At 47.8% G+C, this 24899-nt stretch overlaps 7 protein-coding genes across 7 annotated transcripts; 6 read left to right on the forward strand and 1 right to left on the reverse strand.

Annotated features, from left to right (window-relative positions):
* The first annotated feature begins 232 nt into the window (after window positions 1–232).
* On the forward strand, window positions 233–1436 carry DEU56DRAFT_113642 (uncharacterized protein). Its single transcript, XM_041344615.1, has 3 exons — window positions 233–714; window positions 773–886; window positions 939–1436. The coding sequence occupies exons 1-3, from the start codon at window positions 373–375 to the stop codon at window positions 1077–1079; spliced, it is 597 nt and encodes a 198-aa protein (XP_041202676.1). The 5' UTR covers window positions 233–372; the 3' UTR covers window positions 1080–1436.
* A 525-nt stretch (window positions 1437–1961) lies between these two features.
* Window positions 1962–5257, forward strand: DEU56DRAFT_746918 (1-phosphatidylinositol-4,5-bisphosphate phosphodiesterase 1; the record flags this gene model as incomplete). The annotated part of the gene is made up of 10 exons (XM_041349237.1): window positions 1962–2235; window positions 2294–2679; window positions 2728–2898; window positions 2947–3433; window positions 3490–3782; window positions 3839–4009; window positions 4060–4498; window positions 4548–4681; window positions 4741–5122; window positions 5175–5257. The coding sequence occupies 10 exons, from the start codon at window positions 1962–1964 to the stop codon at window positions 5255–5257; spliced, it is 2820 nt and encodes a 939-aa protein (XP_041202677.1).
* An 86-nt stretch (window positions 5258–5343) lies between these two features.
* On the reverse strand, window positions 5344–6625 carry DEU56DRAFT_835327 (uncharacterized protein). The gene is made up of 5 exons (XM_041354752.1): window positions 6339–6625; window positions 6180–6275; window positions 6055–6130; window positions 5797–6001; window positions 5344–5733 (listed from the first exon to the last, which is right to left on the reverse strand). The coding sequence occupies exons 1-5, from the start codon at window positions 6389–6391 to the stop codon at window positions 5597–5599; spliced, it is 567 nt and encodes a 188-aa protein (XP_041202678.1). The 5' UTR covers window positions 6392–6625; the 3' UTR covers window positions 5344–5596.
* Window positions 6626–7015: 390 nt separating this feature from the next.
* Window positions 7016–7974, forward strand: DEU56DRAFT_918380 (uncharacterized protein; the record flags this gene model as incomplete). The annotated part of the gene is made up of 5 exons (XM_041358109.1): window positions 7016–7438; window positions 7496–7567; window positions 7631–7779; window positions 7841–7884; window positions 7931–7974. 5 exons carry the CDS (start codon window positions 7016–7018, stop codon window positions 7972–7974), a joined length of 732 nt encoding a protein of 243 aa, XP_041202679.1.
* Window positions 7975–14051: 6077 nt separating this feature from the next.
* Window positions 14052–14588, forward strand: DEU56DRAFT_865219 (uncharacterized protein; the record flags this gene model as incomplete). Its single annotated transcript, XM_041355380.1, has 1 exon — window positions 14052–14588. A coding segment is annotated over exon 1 (420 nt), but the record flags the coding sequence as incomplete, so codon positions are not given.
* Window positions 14589–16375: 1787 nt separating this feature from the next.
* DEU56DRAFT_746960 (cytochrome P450) lies at window positions 16376–16597 on the forward strand (the record flags this gene model as incomplete). The annotated part of the gene is made up of 1 exon (XM_041349239.1): window positions 16376–16597. The coding sequence occupies one exon, from the start codon at window positions 16376–16378 to the stop codon at window positions 16595–16597; it is 222 nt and encodes a 73-aa protein (XP_041202681.1).
* A 4653-nt stretch (window positions 16598–21250) lies between these two features.
* Window positions 21251–22735, forward strand: DEU56DRAFT_928412 (uncharacterized protein; the record flags this gene model as incomplete). Its single annotated transcript, XM_041358637.1, has 2 exons — window positions 21251–21370; window positions 21419–22735. 2 exons carry the CDS (start codon window positions 21251–21253, stop codon window positions 22733–22735), a joined length of 1437 nt encoding a protein of 478 aa, XP_041202682.1.
* Between the last annotated feature and the right edge of the window lie 2164 nt (window positions 22736–24899).

Genomic DNA, 24899 nt, shown 5'->3' on the forward strand with positions numbered 1-24899 from the left:
CGAGAGGCCTCGAGTCAACCACGAGGTAGGTCATCTTATTCCTTCTCACACTATGCTCAGGAGGCGCTGTCTTCAAAGCAGACGTTTATGAAAGAACTCGCATCAAAGCGTTACACCCGAAAGTCAAAGAGTTCACGGAAATGTCGCACAAAAGACCGTTCTCAAGGGCCTTCCACAAAGATTTTTTTCCTTTGGTTTACACAATCTACAGCAAATCACTTTGACTACGTACCTTTGATGGCTTTGGCTCGAGCCACCTGCTCGCGCTTTGAGATACGTTGGTATAAAGTCAAGGTCAGTTTTACATGTCCTGTCATCACCGAGTCTCATCCAGATAATCTCTCTTCCCCTGCACGCGCATAACTATCTACAATGTCTTACATAAACCCTCTTCACCCTCCTGTTCCCAGCAACATTCACTCATCATACACCTCTCTTGCTGGTGCTTACTCCGCATACCAGCCTCCCTTCGCTCAGGTGCTGCCGCCCAACCTCCGACGCTTGCCTCAGGCGCCAAAATCAAAGCAACCATCCTCTCATTCTCCTCTGTGTCCTGCCGTCACATTTAATCTTCAACATTATGCATCTGGTCTTGGCGTTCCTATGTGTGAGCTGCGGGCTCGTTCAGCATTTGCACTCGAACAAATACTCGTTGGTGCGAATGATGTTGTTGGCCCTCAGATGCGATATCGCACTGTCCAACTCAAGATCTTTGTAATTAAACTCATCTCGTGAATGAATTCTCGTTGTCTGATCTGCATCCTCATTTTAGTGGCCGGGATATGACGATTACACTTGCTCCCTTAATATTTATACTTCGGCTGGTCCTGTCACCCGCGGCAAACTTGCCATCCAAGTTGCAGAGGCGTTCGTGCGCTTCATCAATGTTCGTCTCTTCTCCAGTCCCCGCCGCGTTCCCACTCACAATGTTTCCACAGGACATGAAAACGAAAAGCCCTGGCCCGAATGGCGCCAGTTGGCCATTGAGAGATAGCTTAAATCACCTCAGTCTTTCTGCGCTTTGGAACCTCTACGATGATGTATGGATGGCCGAGGTCATCGTCGATCGTCTTCATTAAGCGGAGTCGTGGACTTGACTCATTGGTTACACCGCATTTGTCTTTTTCACAACTCACAATTAACACTCATACACGTGATTCATGTAGCCTTATAGATATTTCGTCTCTCTTACTTGTAGCTTTTACCTTTTTTCATTGATCAGCTCTTCACGATACCCACACTGTTAACACTGACGTACATAATTCAACCCAGGAACCTGAACTAACCATATTTATGATTTGTATTGACTTGTATCCTATTAAGTATTACTTCTGTAGTATCTGTACCCTTCCTCGTGCTGCCAGCGTTGCAAACGTGCCACCACCGCCGGGCACCTATGTTCTCATAAAATTTTATCCGGGGCTGGATCTCCATTCTTTTGCAGTGCTCTACTTAAATCCGTATAATCAAGGGTAGTACGGTAACGTAGTACCCCGTCTCCGAGCGCCAAACCTTCCATTATAACGTTGCTAGAAAACATTACGCATGCGCAACGACTGCGGTTTCCACATTCTTGTCAAAGTGTCCCCTTCTGACCTTAGACAACCATGGACGACCACAATAGACTCAGACCTGCTATAGAGAGGCAGATAACTCCGAAACGCATTCTGCAACGTGCCAAAGGTTTGTTAACAAGTGCTGGCATGCCTACGCTGGCTGCACAGGAAGCAATGCAAGCTGCTGCACGAGACGCGTCTACAGACAAGGGAATGACCTTGCACACGAAGCACGTGGACGATAGGACCGGGACGCTGGGAGATTCTATCAAGAGAGGTTTTTTCAAGGCAAAAACAGCTCCAATTGTGAAGTCTATATCCTTTCGATCGAGGAGTCGAGATGCTCGCCGTAATAGGAAGGATGATCATTCTGATTCATGCGCTCCTCTTTCTGACTCAATGAGCATGAGCAGTACGCCCAGAACACTCTCTTCACCAGAAGAGCAACCGACGTTGACACTTGTCGTTCCTAATTTACCGGGTACATCGAGCTCTCCTATCCCACCACCCATACAGCGCATCGCTGAAAAGTCATCCATGGCCGACGGAACTGTTCCTCTACCGCTAAGAGAAGGAGTACAGATGACCAAAGTCTCTCCTAGAAAGCAGAAGAGCTACACATTTAAACTAGATCCCGAACAAGGTCAAATCAGATGGCAATCCAAGAAACTGCGGATCAGTACGTACTTTTGAAACGCGACTTTCCTCGTGGCTGTTAACATGGTGAACCATTGCAGTCCCTATCGAGAATATCAAGGAGCTTCGCTTCTCATCCGACGCCCGCTATTATCGCCAACAATTTCAACTTGCGCAGGATTATGAAGATAGATGGATTACCATCATCTACATTCTCAATGGTGCCTATAAAACCCTTCATCTGATCGCTTCCACTAAGGAGGTATTCCGGATGTGGGACATCACACTGAGGAAACTCTACGCAATACGCCAAGAACTTATGACGGGTCTTGGGAATGAAGAGATCAGGCATGCGATCTGGGAGAAGCAGTACTGGACGGCATCGGATGAGTCGAGTGACCAAAAGTTGCACTTTGATGAAGTGGAGAAGCTCTGCAGACGCTTAAACGTCAACACTTCGACAGAGGAATTGATGCGGCTGTTCAAGGTGAAGAACAATCATTTTTCCTCGCACAAAGATCTCACAACCGCGTAGCAAGCAGACACAAAGGGCCAGGGATTCCTTAACTTCTCTGACTTTCAGTGCTTCGTCAAATTGCTTAAGGCGCGCCCAGATATCACCCTTTTATACAAGAAACTATGTCCCAAGGATGGCAGGGCACTCGATTTTAGCGTCTTTGAGCATTTCATGCGGGATACCCAGAAGGTGTGTTTTTCGTTTTCATTTAGCTTTGCGAAACTGATGATCATTCAGTCTACACTGTCCCAACCTGAGCTTTTGGAACTGTTTACCCGTTACGCCAAAAAACTGGATGGTGAGACTCTGTCATTAGCCGTCAGCCCACAACACTCTCCTCCCCTGTCCAATGGATCTGCATCCCCTCCCGCAAGACTGCTCTCCCCTCCACTGACTACTTCTCCCCCGTCCGCTGCATTCTCACCACTCCTCACCGCCTCATCACCTCCCATCGACGCATCAGTGGCCTACATAGATCACAAACTTTCCGTCTTTGCTCAGTCCCCCATGTCGCTCGATGGATTCACCTCATTCCTTCTGTCTTCTGACAATCCGGCCTTCACAGAGCAGCAAGGCAAAGTATGGCATGATATGACGCGTCCACTTTCAGAGTACCTCATCTCTTCCTCGCACAATACATATCTTACCGGCCACCAACTCGTTGGATCTAGCACAATCGAGGGCTACATCCGGGCACTTCTCCACAGTTGCCGTAGTGTTGAGAGTACGTGCAATTTTTGCTCGAGTTTCTTTGACTCATCTCCCCTACTCGTGTTGCAGTTGACGTGTACGATGGCGATACTGAGCCGATGGTATTTCATGGAAAAACGTTCACTTCTAAAGTTCCAGTGAGAGAAGTGTGCGAAGCGATCGCAAAGTACGCTTTCGTTACATCTCCGTACCCCGTCATCATATCTGCGGAAATCCACTGCTCGGTGCCGCAGCAGGAGATGATGGTGGAGGTCATGCGCGACGTATTCCAAGATGTGCTTGTCAGTGCACCTGTGGAAGGACGCCCAACGTTAGAAGTTCTCCCAAGCCCGGAGCACTTGAAAGGGAAGGTGCTGTTGAAGGTGGATTTTGTTTCTCGTACGGTTGAGTCTTGTGTCAATAACCTTGCCCTCCCTAGGCAAAGAACCTCTACGTCTCAGAGAACGAACCCATCCGTACGAAAGAAATCAGCGTCGACGCAGAATCTTCTTCTACGGAAACATCCACAGACTCAGATGTCGTTCAAGACATCAGGGACGAACGGATAAAGCCAAGATTTGAAATGGACGCTATTAATGGTGAGATACGCGTAACAAAGTCTACTTTTATTCGGGGCTCATGGATGCGATAGAGATGAAGGACGAATTCCGGAAGGCTCGCAGTCTCTTCGATCGTGTTCGCGCTGGACATTCCCGCAATACGCCTGGCGTGGCTGCTGCTCTTGCTGTGCCGACTGCGACCTCTTTAGCGATATCTGAGCCTGCTCGATCGGATTCTCGCGGTGTCAGCAAAGTGAAGATGTCAGCTGCTGTTGCAAACCTCCTTGTATACACCGTTGGTGTGAAGTGCCGAGGCATTAATAAGAAAGAGCACTACGCACCGGAACATATGTTCTCTCTCTCAGAGAAGACGGCCAACAAGGTGATCAAAGAAGGGATGGTGGATCTTATCAAGCACAATCGGACGCATATGGTTCGAATATATCCAAAGGGCTTGAGGGTGAACTCGTCCAACTACTTGCCCCATCGTTATTGGGCGGCTGGCGCGCAGCTGGTGGCTATCAACTGGCAGACGTTTGGTACGGTTTCATGATCGGGTATTGTGGACTGGTGTTGATCGGCGTCTAGATCTGGGCTACATGATCAACCATGCCATGTTCCAGCGCAATGGGCGAGCGGGCTACGTCTTGAAGCCCCTGGCTCTACGTACGCATGACAAGGAATTGTTATCCCGGCATACACAACATTCGCTTGACATAAAGGTATGTATTTTTTGTTGATGTATTTGTATTTGATACGAGCAACGCTTATGCTTCTATAGGTCATCTCCGCTCAACAGCTTCCTCGCCCGAAAGATTCCCTTGGGCATGAGATCATGGATAAGTCCATGGTGGACCCATACGTCGAAGCCTCTATCCACGTTCCCGATTGGGGTTACGCCACACATTCCCAATCATCACCTGCTTCTGCCACCCCTTCACCCTCCTCCTCTGGCTCTACTGGCCGGCTGTTGTCTCGACGCACCAACTCGGTGAAGAACAATGGCTTCAACCCTATCTGGCAAGAAACACTGAGCCTTCCGTTTGACTGTGTTGGGGACATGTTTGATTTGATCTTTGTGCGCTTTGCGGTGCGCAGGGATGGCGACAGTGACGAAGAGCCGATTGCGGTGTATTGCGCCAGCCTTGGAAGTTTGGCGATGGGTCAGTATTTTCATGGCTTGTTGCGTGACTCTTGTATTGACGTCATTTGCAGGCTATCGACATCTCCCCCTGCACGACACACAACTTTCCCAGTATCTCTTTTCTACTCTTTTCGTAAGATGTGCTATCAACTGAGATTTTGTTCGACTTCATTATATACCGGCGCTCTATGTTTGCGTTTACAAGTTACGAGTGGAATATATCACACAGTGGAATAGATATCTCGGATCATTAATTTGTATAGTAGCCAAGATACATAAATAAATTGTGTGCACACTCCATTGCACATCGTACAATTCAGGGATAACGATGACAAGCTGACTTCCAATAGCATGCAAGATAATGAAACATGACAGTAGATGATGGATATAAACATCGGTTGATATAGATGGATGGACTCTATAATTGTTCGATTTCTTCTATTTCGGTGGAGGAGTCGGTGGGCCTGAAATTGAGGACAATGAAAAAAGTTGATTAATATGGACATGGCCTTGTTTCATTTCGAGCGAGACACGTTGACATACCGAAAAGACCGGGACGTGCGGCAGGCGTCACAGGCCTGGGCGAAATAATAGGCGCGGCCATCGGTGCCGGTGCATGCGCGGGATTTGCTGAAGAAGAAAGAAGTTGAAATCATGTCAGTCACGAGGAATCAGAAGCGAGCTAATACATACGCCTCCATTGCGCCCATGCGGGCATATTTGGCTTTGGAGGTTCGATTGCAGGAACGGGAGCTGGAGCGGGGAGACTCTTGGGAGCTGCCCTTTCTCGTCTTTGGGTTGGTTTGTGGACGACCCGCCAGGCTGGGCGAGCGGGGCCGGTTGGGCCTTCTTCTGGGGGAGGGGAAGCTGCAGGGGGAGGTGGAGGCGGCTCCTGGGGCTAGGAGCACATCAGAGATTGGCGACGTCTCATCACGATCCCATAGCACTCACTGGGGGCCTCCAATCTGGAGAATATTCGCCTCCAGCGCCGTGTTTGGATTTCACGGCCATAAGTTCGGCAATTTCACTATTCGCGTCAGCTGCGCACATTGGGGAGATAAAAGGTAAAGGCGTACAATTGAAGCTGCCTGCGCTCATCTCTGAGCTTTCCTACCTCTGCCAACAAGATGCGAACTTCGCTCGCAAGGGCTTTGCTAAAATCGTTGAGGTATCTGGTGTGGCCCATCCGTGAGTCCTGTAGGGTCCTGCCTGTGTAAAAACGATAGTGATCTCACTTGGGAGGAGCGCCATTGTTGTAGGGATTTGGGCCGCCTTTATTGGAGGACATGGTTTGAAGGTCTGCGCGGGGTGATGGGGTTACAATGTGGACTGGGATTTCCTCTGACAAAACGTTCCGGTGCGCGTGGGCTGGAGCCTGGAAGCAATAAGCTTGGGATACACGAGGCAATTATAACTGCCTCAAATAAGTAACCGGCAGCTAACGAGTCGAATGTTCCAGATACTGTACTATTTGGTAGTGCGACGACGCTGAGCACGACGACCGGTGTGATTCGAACTATAATTAAGAGGAATATTCTGTTTAATTATAAATTTAATAACTTGGCAGTACACAATGTGCATGTATAAATTTGGACTTAGCAGAAAGAAATAATCAGTGTGATGTCAGCAGTAATACAGAGCGCTCATTTTACATTAACTCATACAAGGTGCGCAGGTATGCTTATGTTCGTCCTAGAAGATGTTTGTGTGGAAGTTCTACCCGGTAAAACATCGCCCGTGTCATACCCTATGTGGAACGGCTATACTCTGGAAGTTCTGAATCCTCCAGACTTGGATGACCTCATGCGAACTTGGTGATTTTGAGGCCCCTCTTTGCGCAATCTAACCACTGAACTGATTCTCTCCTTGGGACAGTACTAGCAGTTTCTTAGGGGCGTGAGTCGCTTCCTCAATGAATTCCTCCGACTTCACAACCTTTGGCTGCGCCTTCTTCAACATCTGCATTCCTGACACCACCCCCACCCCCACCCCCTCATCCAATGACAGTAATAAATGCCTGTTCCATGGATGTGGTATGACAATTTTGATCAGTCTTTTGGTCGTACTTTCCCCGTGTTACATTGTTATTCTGTGGTTTGTACTACGCCCTATATTTCGTTGTGTGCGCGCTGTGTTCCGCGCTGTATGGAGTGTGCTCCGCGCTATAGTCTTTGCGCTCTTCGGTAGTGTCTTGCATCCGCAACTAGATTTGACGGAGGACGACGAGTTGCATGCAGGAAGTGGAAGTTCTCTCCCTCTAGTGCTTTGCGGAACTTGGCTGAGACCTCCTTCACCTATCGAGGAAGCCACGAGTGCGAGTCAGCCAAGTACTCGGGTGTGTTTCCAACCAAGGTTCTGTCGCTCGCCGCGTCTGATGGATAGTATTTGATAGCCTGTATCTGCATCTATCAGCTCTCAAGCTGCATATCAATCTGCTCTTGGAGTTAGCGTGTCTGGGTCTGCAGTACCTGCTGGTCCTTCTACATGACCCCTCCCCAGTGATTCCAATTCTTCTCCGTCGATTCAGAATCGCCCAGAAGCCTCGAAGACCGCTGTGATCATTCATATGCCATCTCCCGTTTTCAAGTGTTGGAAGGATAGAGAGGACCCTCCATTTGATTCCAATGGTCCAGATAATGTGTTATCAGATTATCAAATAGGCATCGCGCAAGTTCAGTGCGTGCAATGAGGTAAGCATTGATTTTGACGTGGTTTGTACTGTATTTCTTGCTGATAGCCCCAATATAAAGATTGCAGGTTCAGCTGCTCGGCTATTGGCTTGTGGGTAACGACTCTGACATAAATGTGATTCACCTTTGTACTGTAGCAGTGCAAAACGATATGTTCTTCGCGAACCCCGCTCTCGTCTGATTCTCCGGTCAAATGGCGAAATGCGATCGTGTGAATGTATCTCGAGCTGTGCCCTGGCTCCGAGTCATTAACGCTTGAATTCAGGTAGTTGGATGGACCTGAATTAACTAAGGGCACGTCCACAGCGGAGAATCGCCCCTCCTCGATGTTGACTCGCGAGGACAAGAAGGCATGGGTAGATGGAAACTTCGTCCGGTTACTTGCTGTCTGGAATACGATAGTGCTTGGATAGACAGGAAGATGGTCTTAACCCGAATCACTCCCCAGTGCTTGAGCACGAGTTTGTAACGTAGTGCGACTGCTACGGTAATCTAGCAATCACCCACACACTCACAAGATTCCAGATATCACTCTTCTGGTCGTTAAGTCTGGAATGCTTCTCCGGGGATACTAACATGTACGCACGAGCGTGCCACCATGAGACAGCAATAGCCAAGGGCTTATATGTTATATTCCAGAGTACAATCCACGCTACGCTTGGTAGTCTGCCCCACTTTTTTCACAGGCTCGCGCAAATCTCGTGGCCAACTCCAAGAGAGGATTACAACTGCTTTCTGGGAGGGCGTACATGTTTCAGATAGCGGTGATTACAGGGAAGAGTGATTAACGCGTAGCATAAATACGCACTGGTCATTATCTCGAGCTTTTGCAAATTCGTACGTCCATCCCATGTACCTGAACATATTCGCCACTCGACTTGTCCGTGGTATTGGTAAGCCAGGCTGGTCACCGGTCACGAGCCTACGGGGAGGTGGTTTCTTTACAGGTGTTGCGGTTGAGGGTGGTCACCTGCGCTGTGCAGGAGTGGGAGGAGTGGAGCTGGAAACAGGTACGCTCGATGCCACAAAGATGTCCTGATGAGCGTAAGTGAGGCATCGATCAGATTTCTTGGGAGGAGAAGTTGAGTGCGGTGCAAATGATGCGTATCAGCGATGTGGAATTTTCACTCAGTTGACAGTGACGCCTCGTTCTGTTGGAACGTTCAAGTCCCTTGCTGCAACTCCGAGTACATGCTGTCAAACACGCACAAATAAAGGCGGGCAGGCGCTCGCTCAGACTGTCGGCGTACCACTGAGCTATTACTAACTAATCGGTCATGATAGTGGTGAATGATCTCAAGATGTCCTTCTGGTATCCTGTGCACACTTGTGATCATCGCTCGCAGGCACCAATACTTGCAAAGCATGATGCTCAGGTTTCCAGCCGATGCGACCTTTTTGTCCCTTCAACCCAACTCAGGCTCGGGCGCGTCAAAAACGTTCTGATATTAATAGTCAGATGGCGGCCAATCGATATGGGCGCTAACAAACGCGTGTGTTACTGCTTCATCATCTTCTTCCTTTGAGACTCATACTCAGCCGTCCTTCCAACTTACTTCTTACTCGATGAGTGCAAACAATCCTCCTGGGAAGAAGCGCTGGGAGTGGCTGAACCTGAAGCCAAGTCGTTCAGACCCTCATTTGCCAGAGGAGAGGCCAACCAGTGATGTATGGACTGTCGACTTTACAAGTTCGCCATGTTTCTAATGTTTATAGACATCCTCTCTCCCGCCTTCGAGCAATGAATCTCGCGCACGACCTCGGAAGTTAGCTCACAAACTCTTTGGCAAGGTGACCAAACCCTTCGCTCCAAGCGCTCGACAGTCTTCCAACCCTGAACCCACGGGTGCGAGTTCCAGCGCGTATATCCAACCTGTACCGGTACAGTCAATCGAGGTATGTGAAACCTCAACTCTGAGCATGCCCATGTGCCAGGAATGCTACTAATTTGCCCTGCAGGATTCTTCACCACTCATCGTTGCCACTCCCGAACCGAATATTGAGTAATCGTGCAATCCAGGCATTGCAAAGGTAACTTCGAGCGACCTTGTCTCCCTCTTTCGATCAAGTACTAACGTCTCTAATTAGGCTGAACAACCCGACCAGAAGTTTGTGAACGAAAGAATCACCGATGCCACCGACGTTTTTTCAGGCATCGGCCATGTCACAACAATTGCCCAACATACATTTTCAGCAGCCAACAACTTACAGTCTGTTTCCGATAAGGTCGACACATTCTCCACGTTGCTTGGACCCTTGAAGGTTTTCAACTCCATTGCTAATGGCATTGCCGATGTATGGGCATCTATATCTGTTTTGTACTTAACTAACATCTTTATGTAGGTCCATCCCTACGCGAAGGTGGCGTTGAGCATCTTCACTTGCGCGTCCAAGGTGGATTTCTTTTATTATCATTACCTTGATAGGTCAACGGAGTTATTCTTCACAGGTGATTCTCGATCAGGCAGACCGCGATGACGCTGTCTCCCGTCTGCTCTCAAAGATTTCTGAAGTCTACACCTTCATCACAGAAGAGGAGGAATTACCCAAGTTGCAATCCATGCTGGCGGTATATGGGAAAATAGCCCAGCAAACACTGGAATGCGCTGATTTTATCACCCATTACTCTGAGACGAAGAGCGCCTGTGAGTCGATCCCATCGCTTCATCTCCTGATACTCAATGTCTCTTGCACAGGGGTAAGGCTTGGAAAGAACATTTCCGATGAAACAGATACCACGATCAAGAGCTACAACAATGTTTTCGACAGCCTCATGCAGCAATTCCGAGACCGAGCCGTTCGAGACACCGTTGTTACGGTCCACCGTATGGGTAAGAGTTAAGTTTCAGGTCTCGTTAAGCATCATTTGACATTTGATGATTCGCAGCCGAGAGTCTGGACCTCAGCAGCATGGAGTGCGCAGCGGGTGCTGGAGTCAACATGTCTAAATGTTGTCTGCCAGACACTCGACAAGACCTTTTGACTGAGATCAAGGATTGGATTGGCAGCACTGAAGAGGGCGTACCAAGCATCTTATGGCTGTCTGGCCCTGCAAGCAAGGGCAAATCAGCCGTTGCCCACACAATCGCCAACTGGCATGATGAGCGTGGCGGTCTAGGCTCCTGTTTCTGCTTCGATCGCACACAGGAAGCAGATCACCGCCAGGACAAAATATTCACGACCATCGCAAACGACTTAGCAGATTGCAACCCTATCGTGCGGCGAGCCTTGGCGCAAGCCGTTCATGATAAGAACAGACTCAAACGCACCCCAGACCTCACAAGGCAATGGCAGGAATTAGTCGTAGGACCAACAAGCACAGCCTCGGAAGCCATGACTGCACCCGTCCTGATGGTCATCGATGCGTTAGATGAGAGCGGCCCAGCAAAGTCCCGGGAACAAATTCTTCGGCTGTTTGCTGTGGAGCCAAACACCTCTCCTTCCCAACTATCCAATATCCCGACACACTTCCGTATTCTCATCACTTCCCGTCCACTGGAGGATATTCGCGAAGCCCTGGGCACCGCATCGCATGTTCGTCGTGTCTCCATGGATGACATCTCGCCTGTGTCCGCAGAACGTGATATCCAACTCTACATCTCCACCAAGCTAGCAGGCCCGCGCAGTCCGTTCGATGATGGGCACTTCAAGACCCTTGCTCAGAAATCCGATGGCTTGTTTGAATGGGCTCGTCTCGCCTGCGAGTATATCAAGAGCACGAACATCGTGAGCCGGGGCCCGATGCCCCGTTTTCGCACTATTTCTGAAACGTCCGCCAAAGGAGTTTATCTGTTAGATGAGATGTACCAACACATCTTGGCAGATGTCATGCCAAAGTACACGCACGAGGAATCAATCCCCATCTTTCAGTCTGTGATGGGTCAGATTCTTGCATCGTTGGAACCACTTCCCTCAATGCATTGAACGAGATGCGTGAGCATTTCCCATGTGATGATGACCGGTACGACGTGAACTTGCTGATGGGGAAGCTCGGCTCGCTTGTTTCTGGCACCTCGGATTCTTATACTCCCATACGTCCCCTTCACGCGTCATTCTACGACTTCCTCACAGACAAATCGCGGAGCCAAGACTTCTTCGTTGAGACGACATCGGTACAGAGCGACCTTGCCTTCGCCTCGCTTCGGGTCATGAAGCACGGACTTCGCTTCAACATCTGTTCCTTGGAGAGTTCGTACTTGCCCAATTCCGCTGTCCCTGACTTGGAGAAACGAATCACAGAGTCCATTTCAGCTGAGCTATCATACTCGTGTCGATTCTGGGGGACTCACGCAGCAGCGACATCCTTCGAAGCAACACTCGCGAAGGAAATTGAAGCTTTCTTTGATGGAGAGCGCCTCCTTTGGTGGCTGGAAGCACTTTCTCTGATGAAAAGCCTCGGCGGCTTCGTAGACTCACTCTTGTCTATCGCAGGTTGGGTTGTGGTGCGTGTCTCAAGTTCATTTTTCGCGCAATGGAGTCTTACGAGTAGTGGGGTGATCATAGGGTGATGCGGAATACGCACATATCGGCGACACTGTCAGGGACACGCTGCGTTTCATTCGAACCTTCACGCCCACCATTCTACGCAGTACTCCCCATTTATACCTTTCCGCTCTGCCTTTCGCTCCAACTCAGTCGAGAATATTTCGTCAGTTCGCCACAAAGTTTCCTTGCACCCCTCAAATTGTTGCTGGCCATGTCGTAAATTGGCCTCAGATGGAAAAAATACTCCACGCAAATGACTATGTTTGCTCGGTTGCAATGTCACCAGACGGAAAACGCATTGCGTGTGGTTTATGGCACGGAACGATCCAGATGTGGGATACGGAGACTGGCGAGGCATTGTGTGCCCTTCTCCAAGGCCACACTGACTGTGTTGTGTCTGTGGTATTCTCGCGGGATGGCCATCGCATCGTGTCAGGTTCAGATGACAAGACAGTCCGGGTGTGGGATGCGGCGACTGGCAAGGCATTGGGTGCTCCCCTCCGAGGGCACACCGAGCGGGTTACATCTGTCGCCATCTCGCCGAATGGAAATCACATTGTATCTGGTTCTTGGGATAGAACAATCCGGGTGTGGGATATAGGAACTGGCGAGGCATTGGGACCCCCTCTCGAAGGACACACTGGCTATGTTACATCTGTCGCAATCTCACCGAACGGAAATCATTTTGTGTCCGGCTCAGGTGACACGACCATCTGGGTGTGGGATATGAAAACTGGCAAGGCATTGGGGGTTCCTCTCCGAGGGCGCATTGACGGTGTTTTGTCTGTTGCAATCTCGCCGAATGGGAAACACATTGTGTCTGGTTCAGGCGACAAGACGATCCGGGTGTGGGATATAGAGACTGGCGAGGCATTTGCCCCTCTCCAAGGCCACACTGCCTCTGTTCAATCTGTCGCAATTTCATCGGATGGACACCGCATCGTGTCCGGTTCAGAAGACCAGACGATTAGAGTGTGGGATATGAAGACTGGTGAAGCATTAGGATCCCCTCTCCAAGGCCACTCTAGCGCTGTTATATCTGTTACCATTTCACCGGATGGAAACCGCATAGTGTCTGGTTCATATGACAAAATGGTTCGGATGTGGGATGCGGACATTATTACGGGCAAGCCATTGGTTGCTGCCCTCCAAAGCCACACTAAGTCCGTTAACTCTGTCGCAATCTTGCCAGATGGGAAGCGCATAGTGTCCGGTTCAAGTGATAAGACAGTCCGGGTGTGGGATATGGGGACTGGCAAGGCCTTGACTGCCCCTCTTGAAGGACACTCTGATAATGTTCACTCCGTCGCAATCTCGCGAGATGGACATCATATTTTTTCTGGTTCAGATGACAAGACCGTCCGGATGTGGGATGTGGGGACTGGCGAGGCATTGAGTGCGTCTTTCTTAGGACATATTGGAGGCATCAGCTCTGTCGCAATCTCGTTGGATGGACGCCGGATTGTGTCTGGTTCAGGTGACAAGACAGTTCGGGTGTGGGATGTGGAGGCTGGCGAGGCATCGGGTCACCCTCTCGAAGGACACTCTGGCTGGGTCCAGTCCGTTGCAATTTCATCGGACGGAAATTCCATAGTGTCTGGTTCAGCTGATAAGACAATTCAAGTGTGGGATATGGGGACTGGCAAGGCCTCGAGTGCCTGTCTCCGAGGCCACACTAGCTATGTCCTCTCTGTCGCAATCTCGCTGGATGGCCGTCGCATTGTGTCTGGCTCATACGACCAGACCATCCGGGTGTGGGATATGGGGACTGGCGAGCCATTGGGCGCCACTCTCCAAGGCCACACTGACTCCGTTAACACTGTTGCAATCTCATCAGATGGCAATCACTTTGTGTCCGGTTCAAGTGACAGGACGATCCAGGTATGGGATATGGCAACTGGCGAGGCAGTGGGTGCCCCTTTCCGAGGGCACACTGACTTCGTTAATTCTGTCGCAATCTCGCCTGATGGTAAACACATTGTGTCTGGGTCATACAACAAAACCATCCGGGTATGGGATATAGAATTTCTCAACCGGAACCACCCTTCTGCGCCTGCAATATGTTTTTCACCTAACCCAACCCACGCTCTTCATTCTGCCTCCTCCTTTCTCCAAGACTCTTCCACCTCAGCCTCTGTCGCTGCAAATGAGGAGGGATGGGTTGTTGGTCCCGAAGGGCGGCTTCTTCTCTGGATCCCACACATTTTCCATCCGGTAATGTATGCCCCAGGCAACACACTCGTGATACCCAATCACGCCTCGCAGTTCGATTTGAGTTGTCTTGCACATGGCACGTCGTGGCACGAGTGTCGGACACAGGACGCAGCGTCATCTTCGTCATAAAGATCTGTCAGTGTCAGTCACGCGATGGTCATGTATTTTTTTTTGACTGATAATCGTGATTCTACACAGATTTCGTACAACACATATGCCTTGTTGTGGTACCGTTCGTTACGATATTGTTCTGCTTCATTTGCTACTTACTCCACGATCATGTACTGTAGAACACTCGTAAAGTCCGAATATTACGTTTCCATACTATTCTCCCCATGGTCACTATATTTCTAGGCTCGCTCTCCCGTTTAGTATCTCCTGGATGAACCATAAAATTACAAATTGACTTGAAATTGAACCATGTCTCTCGAGGACAGTCACGGTCATTTTGTAATCAGTACCATTCTCACCATTTCTGCCCTCGTCTGAAAAATTGCTCGCCGACTTCTTGAACGCACTCCAAACAGTCATAGATGTCACCTATACGACGCTGGTCAGAGATTACTCGCGAGCGGCTTAGGGTAAGTGCGGCCGTCTGCTGGTCTACAATCAGCCTCTCCCGAGATTATTATTGAACAACTTGCTCACGATGTGCGCAGACCTCAAGCAGGGTGAGGGAGAGATAGGCGTTGGGATTTGGGAGGAAGTGAAGGCGCAAAGGAGGCCATCTGTGAGCAGGAGAAGGTGATGATAAAAAGGTGTTAAGTAGGATGGTGTGCTTCGGGTGTCGACCAGCGCTTGGAGGTTCGTTCCTGTAAGAAAATAGTGGTTGTTCCATGATATGTTAAGACGGGGTGCAGAGCTGCGAGATAAGACCAATCGTCATCACACATTTCTGAAACACAGGCTCTCCGTCATGATGTTTAGCGACACCTACTTCTTGGCTTGCAAAGGTTAGTGGGATAGCAACGTGTCGTGATCAAGTTAGCTTTCGATCTCGATAACGGGAGCACAGTGGCATAGCAGGGTGACTGACATATTCGATTGGTGCGAGGGCACGCTACGACAGATCAACATCACGTATGGGCAGTAAATTTGTTGGGAAGGGCAATCGCGACAGAATCAGTTCGTCCCCGTCCCCATAATGTGAATGATACTTATCCCTGAGAGCATATCATCAGCCTCCATACACTACAACTAGAAGCAATAGTAAAAGACGACCTACTTAAATCAGTGGTATGTGGTCCTGCTGCACAACGGCACTTTGAGAACATGGGTTACACGAAGGAGGGAAGCTCTTCACTAGGGCACACGTTCCCAGAATTCTCGAGTCCATCCTGAATCGTTTGAGAATGTTGCCTGTAGATGGAAAGGCGAGGGAAACGAGCTCTTGTTGGCAGTTGGAACTTGGTGGACTGCGGGCCCGTGAGGTAGGAATCACTGCGTTTAATGCGTGATTTGACAAAGTTGCACAAATCCACCAAAATAAACCTAGTTCACCTTAGTCATAGCCCTCGACAACATGCCTTCAACGCTGCTTCGTCTCTACACAGCTATCCTTGAATAGACAACCAGCGCCGACCAATTCACACCCCATGACTAGACGGCTGTATCAAAATGTAACTACATGTGACAACCCTCGGAATATATAGCGAGTTTGACTCACTATCTGCGAGATATTTGTGCCATATGACCACCCGAAAATTGCTGGTATGATCTCACATATGGATAGTGCGTTTAACGCCAGGGCTGAGGGTTTCGTCGCAAATATTTGCCCAAGTCCATTCGGTTTGTTGACTGACTTATTCTTTGACTACCACCACATCAACGAAGACTCGGAAACCTGAACATGGCCAGAAACAAGGTGAGGACCATTTTTTGACATGGGGATGTTGATCACGATATCAGTCACGGCGATCAATCGCTCTTTGGCCATCTGGGGACCTGATGCAAAGGAATTCAAACCTGACCGTTGGCTGGCAGAAGAAGGTATCAGCGGGAAGGCCAAGGAAGGCCAAGGTCATAGACATCTGCTGACATTTGTCGACGGCCCGAGGACATGTCTTGGAAAAGACTTTGCAATTGCAGAATTCAAGGTGACTTAAACGAATCAGCCAGTGTCGACGTTACTCACTGTGACATAGGCGGTTTTGGTGAAGAACTTCGTGTTCGAAATGCAGGATGGACTGAATGCTCAAGTTGAGATTGCAAGGGGGCTTTTACCTCGTCCGCAGGTTGTTGGAGAGGATAGTATTGGAGTGCCTTTGACAGCGAAGTTGACACAAACTCACTGCATGTACTTGAAGCAGATGAGGCCTACTGCATCGGCCCTGCGCCATCATCTGAAAGCTATGTTCATTTATAATTCCGTTGATCTAGCAGTCTTCTTCTGACGCTGGTTTACTCAGCTACGCATGGACAAGATTATAGAAGTATGTCGTCAAAGCGGAGCTCAGGTTGGTTCAGGAGTGGGCTTTGATGGGTTGGGTGAGAGATTCTCCTGTTTCCACCTATACTTCCCATATTTCCTTCTTAGTAAAGAGGACAGACGGGGCATAAGTGTCCCCTTTAGTAAGCTAGAATTCATTCCTACTGAGCACCGCCGGTGCACACCACGAAAAAACTGTGGCTTAGATAACATGTTCCCAATGGTAAAATAATGCAACGACCGAAATAGGTAAGCAACGCAGGTTGGTCGTTCCCACGGCGCGCTGTCATGCTGCACGTTGCCGAGAGGCGCTCTGAACCAGAGGAGGACGAGTTATTAAGAAAGAGTGTTGAACAGGAGTGAAAACCACTGACCTTGCTACCAGAGATCTCTGGGTAGGTATATACACCCATAGATGTCAGGATAGGATAGAATACATCTAGAAGTATCAGTTTGCGAAGTTTCAAGACATACGAACGAGTTGTGATTGAGGTAGAGTAAAAACAAGAGATTATGTGTGTAGTTGCACTTCGGACACATAAGGCAATTGGTGACATTGTTGAGCGTTAGCGTACATATAACATCTTTGCTCTCTATTTCATCTCTAGTTCTACCACAACTCATTGGTATGTCTTGAAACTTCGCAAACTGATACTTCTAGATGTATTCTATCCTATCCTGACATCTATGGGTGTATATACCTACCCAGAGATCTCTGGTAGCAAGGTCAGTGGTTTTCACTCCTGTTCAACACTCTTTCTTAATAACTCGTCCTCCTCTGGTTCAGAGCGCCTCTCTTTTGTTATATCAACCTTCTGGGATGTATCCTAGTGTCTCATGACCGTTTTACCCTTGGTACACATGCTGGGTACCTCCCTTGACTTGGTGAGTCTGATGGTTCGCTTTTTTCGCTTTTTTTGTTTCTCACTTGTCCTTCTCTTCACAACCGCACTTCCAATCACTCTCAGGTGGTTATAGGACATGCCATTCACTGTAAAATCTACTAGTACCGCATTCTGGACCACCTGGTGAGCTTTTATGTTGTTGTTCATCTTTTCTGTTATTCTTACACTGTATCTCTGATAGCCATTTTTCCGCCTATGTAGGCCGCTCATATGACTCTATTAGTGTATAGATACACTCCCTGAAGACCGCTTTGGTGCGCCTTTCATTGGTGAGTGCCTGTCTCCATTTTTGTGTCACTCTCAGTTCACCTCCTTGTCTTTTCGCATTTTTTGAACCTAGCCACCTTCTATGGACTTCTCCCTCACTCAGGTATCATTATAGGATGTATCTAAACGATTCACTGACCCACAGAACTATTCTCCTTCCCTTCCTCCTTCTCCTCCCTCCATTTCCCCCTCTGAATGTCCTCCCTAGCCCTCAGACGATAAAGTTTGACTTATATTTCTATCTATATATGTTCTAATTATTATTTGACATATTTCCGACCAGATAATAAGATCCCTGGGGCGCTGGATGCAGTGGAGAAGGCTTTATACTTGTGTAACATATATATATTCATATATCCTTACTCTACAGGTATACAGGCTTAATAGAAGCGAATTAAATCTATATTACTGATGTACTAGATGGTGCTACAAAAAAGTAGAAAGAAATGTGTTGTAATGGTGATATAGTTGAGCTCACTGTTGCTCACAGTGAACACGAGCCTTTCGGCAACGTGCAGCATGACAGCGCGCCGTGGGAACGACCAACCTGCGTTGCTTACCTATTTCGGTCGTTGCATTATTTTACCGTTGGGAACATGTTATCTAAGCCACAGTTTTTTCGTGGTGTGCACCGGCGGTGCTCAGTAGGAATGAATTCTAGCTTACTAAAGGGGACACTTATGCCCCGTCTGTCCTCTTTACTAAGAAGGAAATATGGGAAGTATAGGTGCCTGTTTCTCCATTCCAAGCAATGACCTCTCCATCTCCATCACCGCTTGCTATTATTTGCCCATCTCGTGATACCACCAATGCCTCCACTACACTGCGATGCCCCTCCATCTTCTTCAACACAACACCTGTCTTCAAGTCCCAAAGACAAACTGTCTTGTCCCACGAGCCCGTAACCATTCTTCGTCTATCCGGGAAAACTGCGACTGCGCTTACGCACTTCTCATGACCTTCAAAAGTTCGAAGGGGTGTGGTGCTTGGAATGAACTTCGACATTTAACTGGAGGTTGGTAGTGTTGAGCATGGTCGAGGCGGACTTTGGAGCGTTTGTGAGCGTCTGTGTCTCAGCTGCAGAGGTGCGTGTATTGTGTGTTTTTACCTTACTTCAATACATTAATCTGCCTCGTTTCCATAGACGCCCAAGACACGAGCTGGTTTGCTTCCACAAATACTCCCTATTGTCACACTTGCTTTCCTCGACAGTATACCCTCCCGCTGCCTGAGCACTATATACATTCATCTGACTCTTGTCTCCACATCTTCTAGCATGGGTGCCCTCGCATCATAGTGCGATTGCTGCTTCCTGGCGCTCGTATCTGGCCGACAACCATCTATCCTAGATGACCACATCAATATTGTTGTTTCTGTTGTTGAGCAGTGGCTCCAACACATCACCGTATAACTTGCCCGAACACTTGCATACACCTTGCTGCAATATGACCTCTTCATTTGGTCGACTCCCAGGATCTGCGTGTGCACCAAATGTAGCCGACTTTCTTTACCCTCACGCCTCAAACCAGCCACTCATTACTGGAGGTTGGTAGTGTTGAGCACTGTCACACATGTCGCACCATTGATGCGTTTAGAACAAGGGTTCACGCAGGGCGCGGCAGAGCTTATTTGACGCGTCGAGGGGGTGTAGCATATATGCGCGCGACGTGATTGTATTACTCTATCAAATCAGTATCCGTTTTGATCAGTATCACATGGCTTGTTTGACCTGGGTCTAGGTCACCTAAGACTGGCTAGCTGTCACATAAAACGGCCACAAAATCGGAGCAAAACAAAGGTTGTACTGATGGACTTCATACATATAGTTTAGCCTTGGACTACATCACCTTGCCACAGCCAGCTAGATGTTCGAGCAAGTCAATTTGTTGTCATTTAGATAGTTCATAGTTATAGAGTTAGCCATACATAGCTAATATGCGAGACGCTGGACTTGTCATGGATTCAAGCTGATGCAACGTGACCATGTTCTCACATTTTTTCATACTACAAATACTCGCTGGCTACACCCAGTGAATAGCCTGCATTTCTAGATGTGCTGCATATGGAAGGGATCAGTACTGGATTTGGTCCTGATTGAAAGCTGGAGACAGCAGCGTCAGAATGAAATAATCGAGCCAAACACAAACGCACCTACAAGAAGCGGTAGCACTCGAATGCAAACAGGACTTGACAGTAGTATTGGGCTGGATGGTTGTTGAATTTTTGCTGGTGTCTGAAACCACATTTTTTGGGCATGGAGGACGATCCCTGGGGGTGATGAGTCTGTGAATGGTGGTCAAAACGTCCATGTTGAAGGTGAGGACAATCGAAGACGACTAGAATGAAATTTATCATCGAGAGATATGAATCTATTATTATCTTGGACTATACTTAGACGACGTTCAACCGCAGACATCAACGAGGGAGCAGTTTCATTTTTCCCTCTGACTCGATATGCGTCTGTAATGTGAATCTACATCCCAGTTACATCATGGTCTGTAGCTAGATGACACTCTCGGCATCACGGCACCTCTTGCGTTTGGAGTCTGCAGGCTTCGACCGTCTCTCCAAATTTGCAGAAACATAGTTTGGTGCGTGGCGCCGACATACATATCGATCAAATTCAATATTAATTCTACTATAATATTGTTCACGACGACCATCACTCCACAATTGTTAACTGCCCGCATCACAAGTAAAACTGATTTACTCTCCAGCCTTGACGTGACGAGGACGGCTTTCCATCCTGGCGTTGGGTTGTACATTCCCCGCCACCAGCGGCTGTCCCATACAGCCCACCTCTTTACTTCAATAAGCATTTGTCACTGCATTTATCAGCGCCCTCTACAGAAATGGACTCAACATGACCTACATGTGTATGTGGCACACATGGTTAACATTCATGCGTGACGACCTTTTTTGTTCCCTGTATGCATCTAGTCTTCAAATGCAATTTACCAGGTGGCGCATTTTGTCTTTAAAAGAGCCATCGTACCGAGTATTCTTATCTCAGTTACCCATCCCAGCTCCTCTTTTTCATCACGCCCTCGAATCTGTATTTCCGTTTTCAACCTCATGCACCAAGCTCTGCTCATTAACGAAATCATGTACCACATCAGTTGGTACACTGATCGTAGCTCACTTCCTGGTTGGCATCGATGTGTCGCGCATTTAAAGGTCCAGCACTTGATGTCTTATGGAGGAATTTGCCATCCATAGAGCCGTTCGTCAGCTGTCTACCAACCCATATCTGGGGCTTCAGTCTCCGAGGAGAACTGGTAGGCATTTCATACTCCCCCTATTGATTACTCAGTAGTTTTGTGCAGATACTGCTTAAGCCCATCGATACCAAGGCCTGGGCCACTTTTGATAAATATGCGTCGCGCGTGCGCTCGATCACACAAACTCGAGATCCAACGCCCATTATTGAACATCTTCGTATACTAATGTTGTCTTACCCTGATCCAGCCTCGACCATGTTTTCAAATCTTCGAAGTTTGACTTGGAATGACAATCAATCACACCTCGCTATCGAGTTCTTGCGTGTGGCATGTGTGCCTTCCCTGATTCCCTTGGATCTTCGCATTACCTCATTTTCGCCGGCCTTGATATCCATCCTGTCCACTATCGGGACCACATGTCCTAATCTCACCTCCTTTCGACCTCAAATAGATTTCCCGACGTTGAACAGTTGCTATGTGCCCTCCCTGACACAGGCGATATGCCAGCTCCATAATCTTTCCACCTTGGCTGTGTGCGAGTTAGACGATCCAGGGATGGAGTACGTTACGCAGCTAAAGTCTCTGAAGACACTTTGGCTTCACATAGCACCCCGACGCAAGGGGTCCTCACCACAATCACTTGGTCTTGAACATCTGGATTGCTTGGTCCTTCAAGGTCTCAGACTCAACCATATAACAGACTTCTTATGTTATCTCCGGACCGTACAAACCAAACATTTTACCACCGTCTTTTCTGGTAATGCGTTCGGACAGCAACCCGATTCTATGTTCGAGTTCTGCGGCATGCTCCTAGAAAGATGTGACAACGACACTCTCGAGACCATAACACTCTGCGAACAGTTTCACAACGCCTTTCACAGTGTATCTGCGCAACCAAGCGACTTCAGCCCACTGCGACTTTTTCACAATTTAACCCATGTCAATGTCAAGGCAGCATGTATCATCTCGATCTCTGATGACGAACTAAGCGAGCTGGTAGAACCATGGCCTAAGCTCAAAACTTTCAGACTCAGTTATTATCACAACCCCAACAGTACTTTGCTGCCTACCTTCCATGGACTCATCAACGTGCTTCGGCGTTGCCCTGAATTGGTTTCTCTCTATCTTGTCGTCGATACCACGCAGCTTGATGGTATAGACGTCAAATCCCCCGGCAATGGTATTCGTAATGATGGTCTGCAAGAGCTTGTGCTTGGCAACTCGCCGATCAGCTCTCCATTGTATGTGGCTCTTGTCCTCAGCAGCCTCTTCCCTAATCTGGCGGAAGTGAATCTTGCCCCTTGGCTTAGTGGCCTACTACGTAAATTTTCTAGCAAAGTACAGGTGATGGAGCAATGGAAGTCAGTCAATCGTTTACTTGGCGGCTTTCGCACTGTGAGGACACGACATTTGGGACCATGATGGCCTTTTCCATGCTCCAATCATCTATGCTAAATTCATGCCAGCAACTACTTCGTACCTGTTGTAAAATTATCTCTTTGTTCATATTGCCATAAATGAAGACTAGGACACATGCTATGCATAATCGGTGAACGTGAACGAGATGAGTGACTGTGATCATTAGTTTGTCACACAACACGTGAACGTGACCCCCGCGTCTGCATCACGTGCTCATAGCATTGTATAATAGGGACCAAAATAACACAGTGCACTCTTCAAGCTTCAAGTTGCGTCTAATCCTTATTCACGAAACAAACATTCTTCTCGTGTATCAGAGGAACTGAAGGTTTTTGCAGGCCCCCGATTCACTGTTCGGAGTTCTGTGAAGCCCAGTACTAGCAATTTTACCAGTAGTAGGCACTGTGCACGAAAGTTCGTAAATGTATGCGTGAGGCTGTATTTCATTTTCATTTTCTGAGGCACTTCATCAGGAAAACATCGAGTTCCTTTTTATCCCTTATTTGCTTCTTATTTGTCCTTATTTACCTTAATTCACACTTAAAACCTCCTTAGAATAAATAATTCTAAGGAGATCCATCGCCTTAAACCAAGGAGCTTTCCCCGAAACCTCCTTATTTTAAGGCGGTTTAACGAGATAAGGCAGTCGGAAAGTGTGAGGAGATTGAGAAAAATGATTACTTAATGTCACCACTTTATTTTCTGCCACTGACTCGGTTTGAACTCTCAACCATGCACTCACCAGCTGAGATCAGCTGATTAGTTCCCACAATTTCGAGCATCACTTACCACTAGACTAAATGACCTTGTATATGTGAAGGCAGCAACCAATATATATACCATATCTGTTGGACTTAGAATAAAATACAACACTTTATCGTCTAATACGATAGGTCTACCATTAGCATTTTGATAAGGAGTGACTATGGTGGACCTTGTGAATTTTTTCGAAGAAAATCAAAGTTATAGCCCTTGTCAAGGGTAGTCTTTCCATAGTCTCATGACATTTTTTGGTTAAGATCCTAATGAGTTATAAGCAAAATACTACGAAGTGGTGTGTTCAAGAAAGTTCAGGCACACGAGTAATGTGACTGATAAGTTTGCTTATTAAGACTAGGAATACCAACAGAATATCAATAGTAAAGAAAGACTTGATGAAAATTCGAGTTTTTGGTTATTAGGGACTAGGATTTTGATCAAGGACTATGATAAGGAATGACTAGGGTAGACCGTGGGAATATTTCCGATGAAAATCAAAGTTATAGCCCTTGTCAAGGGTAGTCTTTCCATAGTCTCATGACATTTTTTAGTTAAGATCCTAATGAGTTATAAGCAAAATACTACGAAGTGGTGTGTTCAAGAAAGTTCAGGCACACAAGTAATATGACTAATGTTTCCTTAATTTTCCTGAGCCAACTTGCACCTAATTAATTCTACTTTTGTCGAAATAAAACAAAAAAACCAACTTATTCTCCTTAGCCACCTACTTAATTCTACTTATTTTCCTTAGCCACCTTGGTAATTTTTTTAAGTAAATTAAGGAACTCGATGATTTCCTGATGTTGTCGTGTACTTCGCCTAATCGCCCCTGGTGTCACCCTTACATTACATGCGATCGGATCCTTGCCCACGGTGCTGGACAAGTTGTCAACGGATAATATATAATGTCCTTATTGAAATTTCTCAAAGCTGTTTATCATCCGTGCGCTATTTCCCGTTCGAACGAGGTGGTGGTGTAATATATTTTATGGGAGGAAGGCTAGACTCTCGACCTTTGCGGACCTGCTCGCTGTTTTTTTTTTAGTTGGGAGACACTGGATAATTTGTTTTGCATAGGTTCCTCATGAGCGATGTATCCCGCACCAAAGAGGGCCTGCGTGTTAATTATCCCGACACAAAGTTGATTGAATATCTGAAACGTGCAGATGAAGCAAGGCGAGGGCGACAAGACTGTCTAGTGCTTTGATTGGTGATAAAAGATATCATCTGTACAGATTTGATCACTACTATAACTAGCCAGTGCAGCAGACGTAGCAGTCTTTGCTCTTCTTCCAGGTGGGTGTCCAGCCTGCCCCGCAGGAAGCGGAAGCGTCGGGATCCAGGCAATCACTTTCGCATGCACTGCGAGCGACAGCTGCCCTCACCCCAGCGGCAGCGGCAAGCATGA

Source organism: Suillus clintonianus (genome assembly GCF_016758775.1).
Source record: "Suillus clintonianus strain FC179 chromosome Unknown DEU56scaffold_131, whole genome shotgun sequence".
Taxonomy (NCBI): domain Eukaryota; kingdom Fungi; phylum Basidiomycota; class Agaricomycetes; order Boletales; family Suillaceae; genus Suillus; species Suillus clintonianus.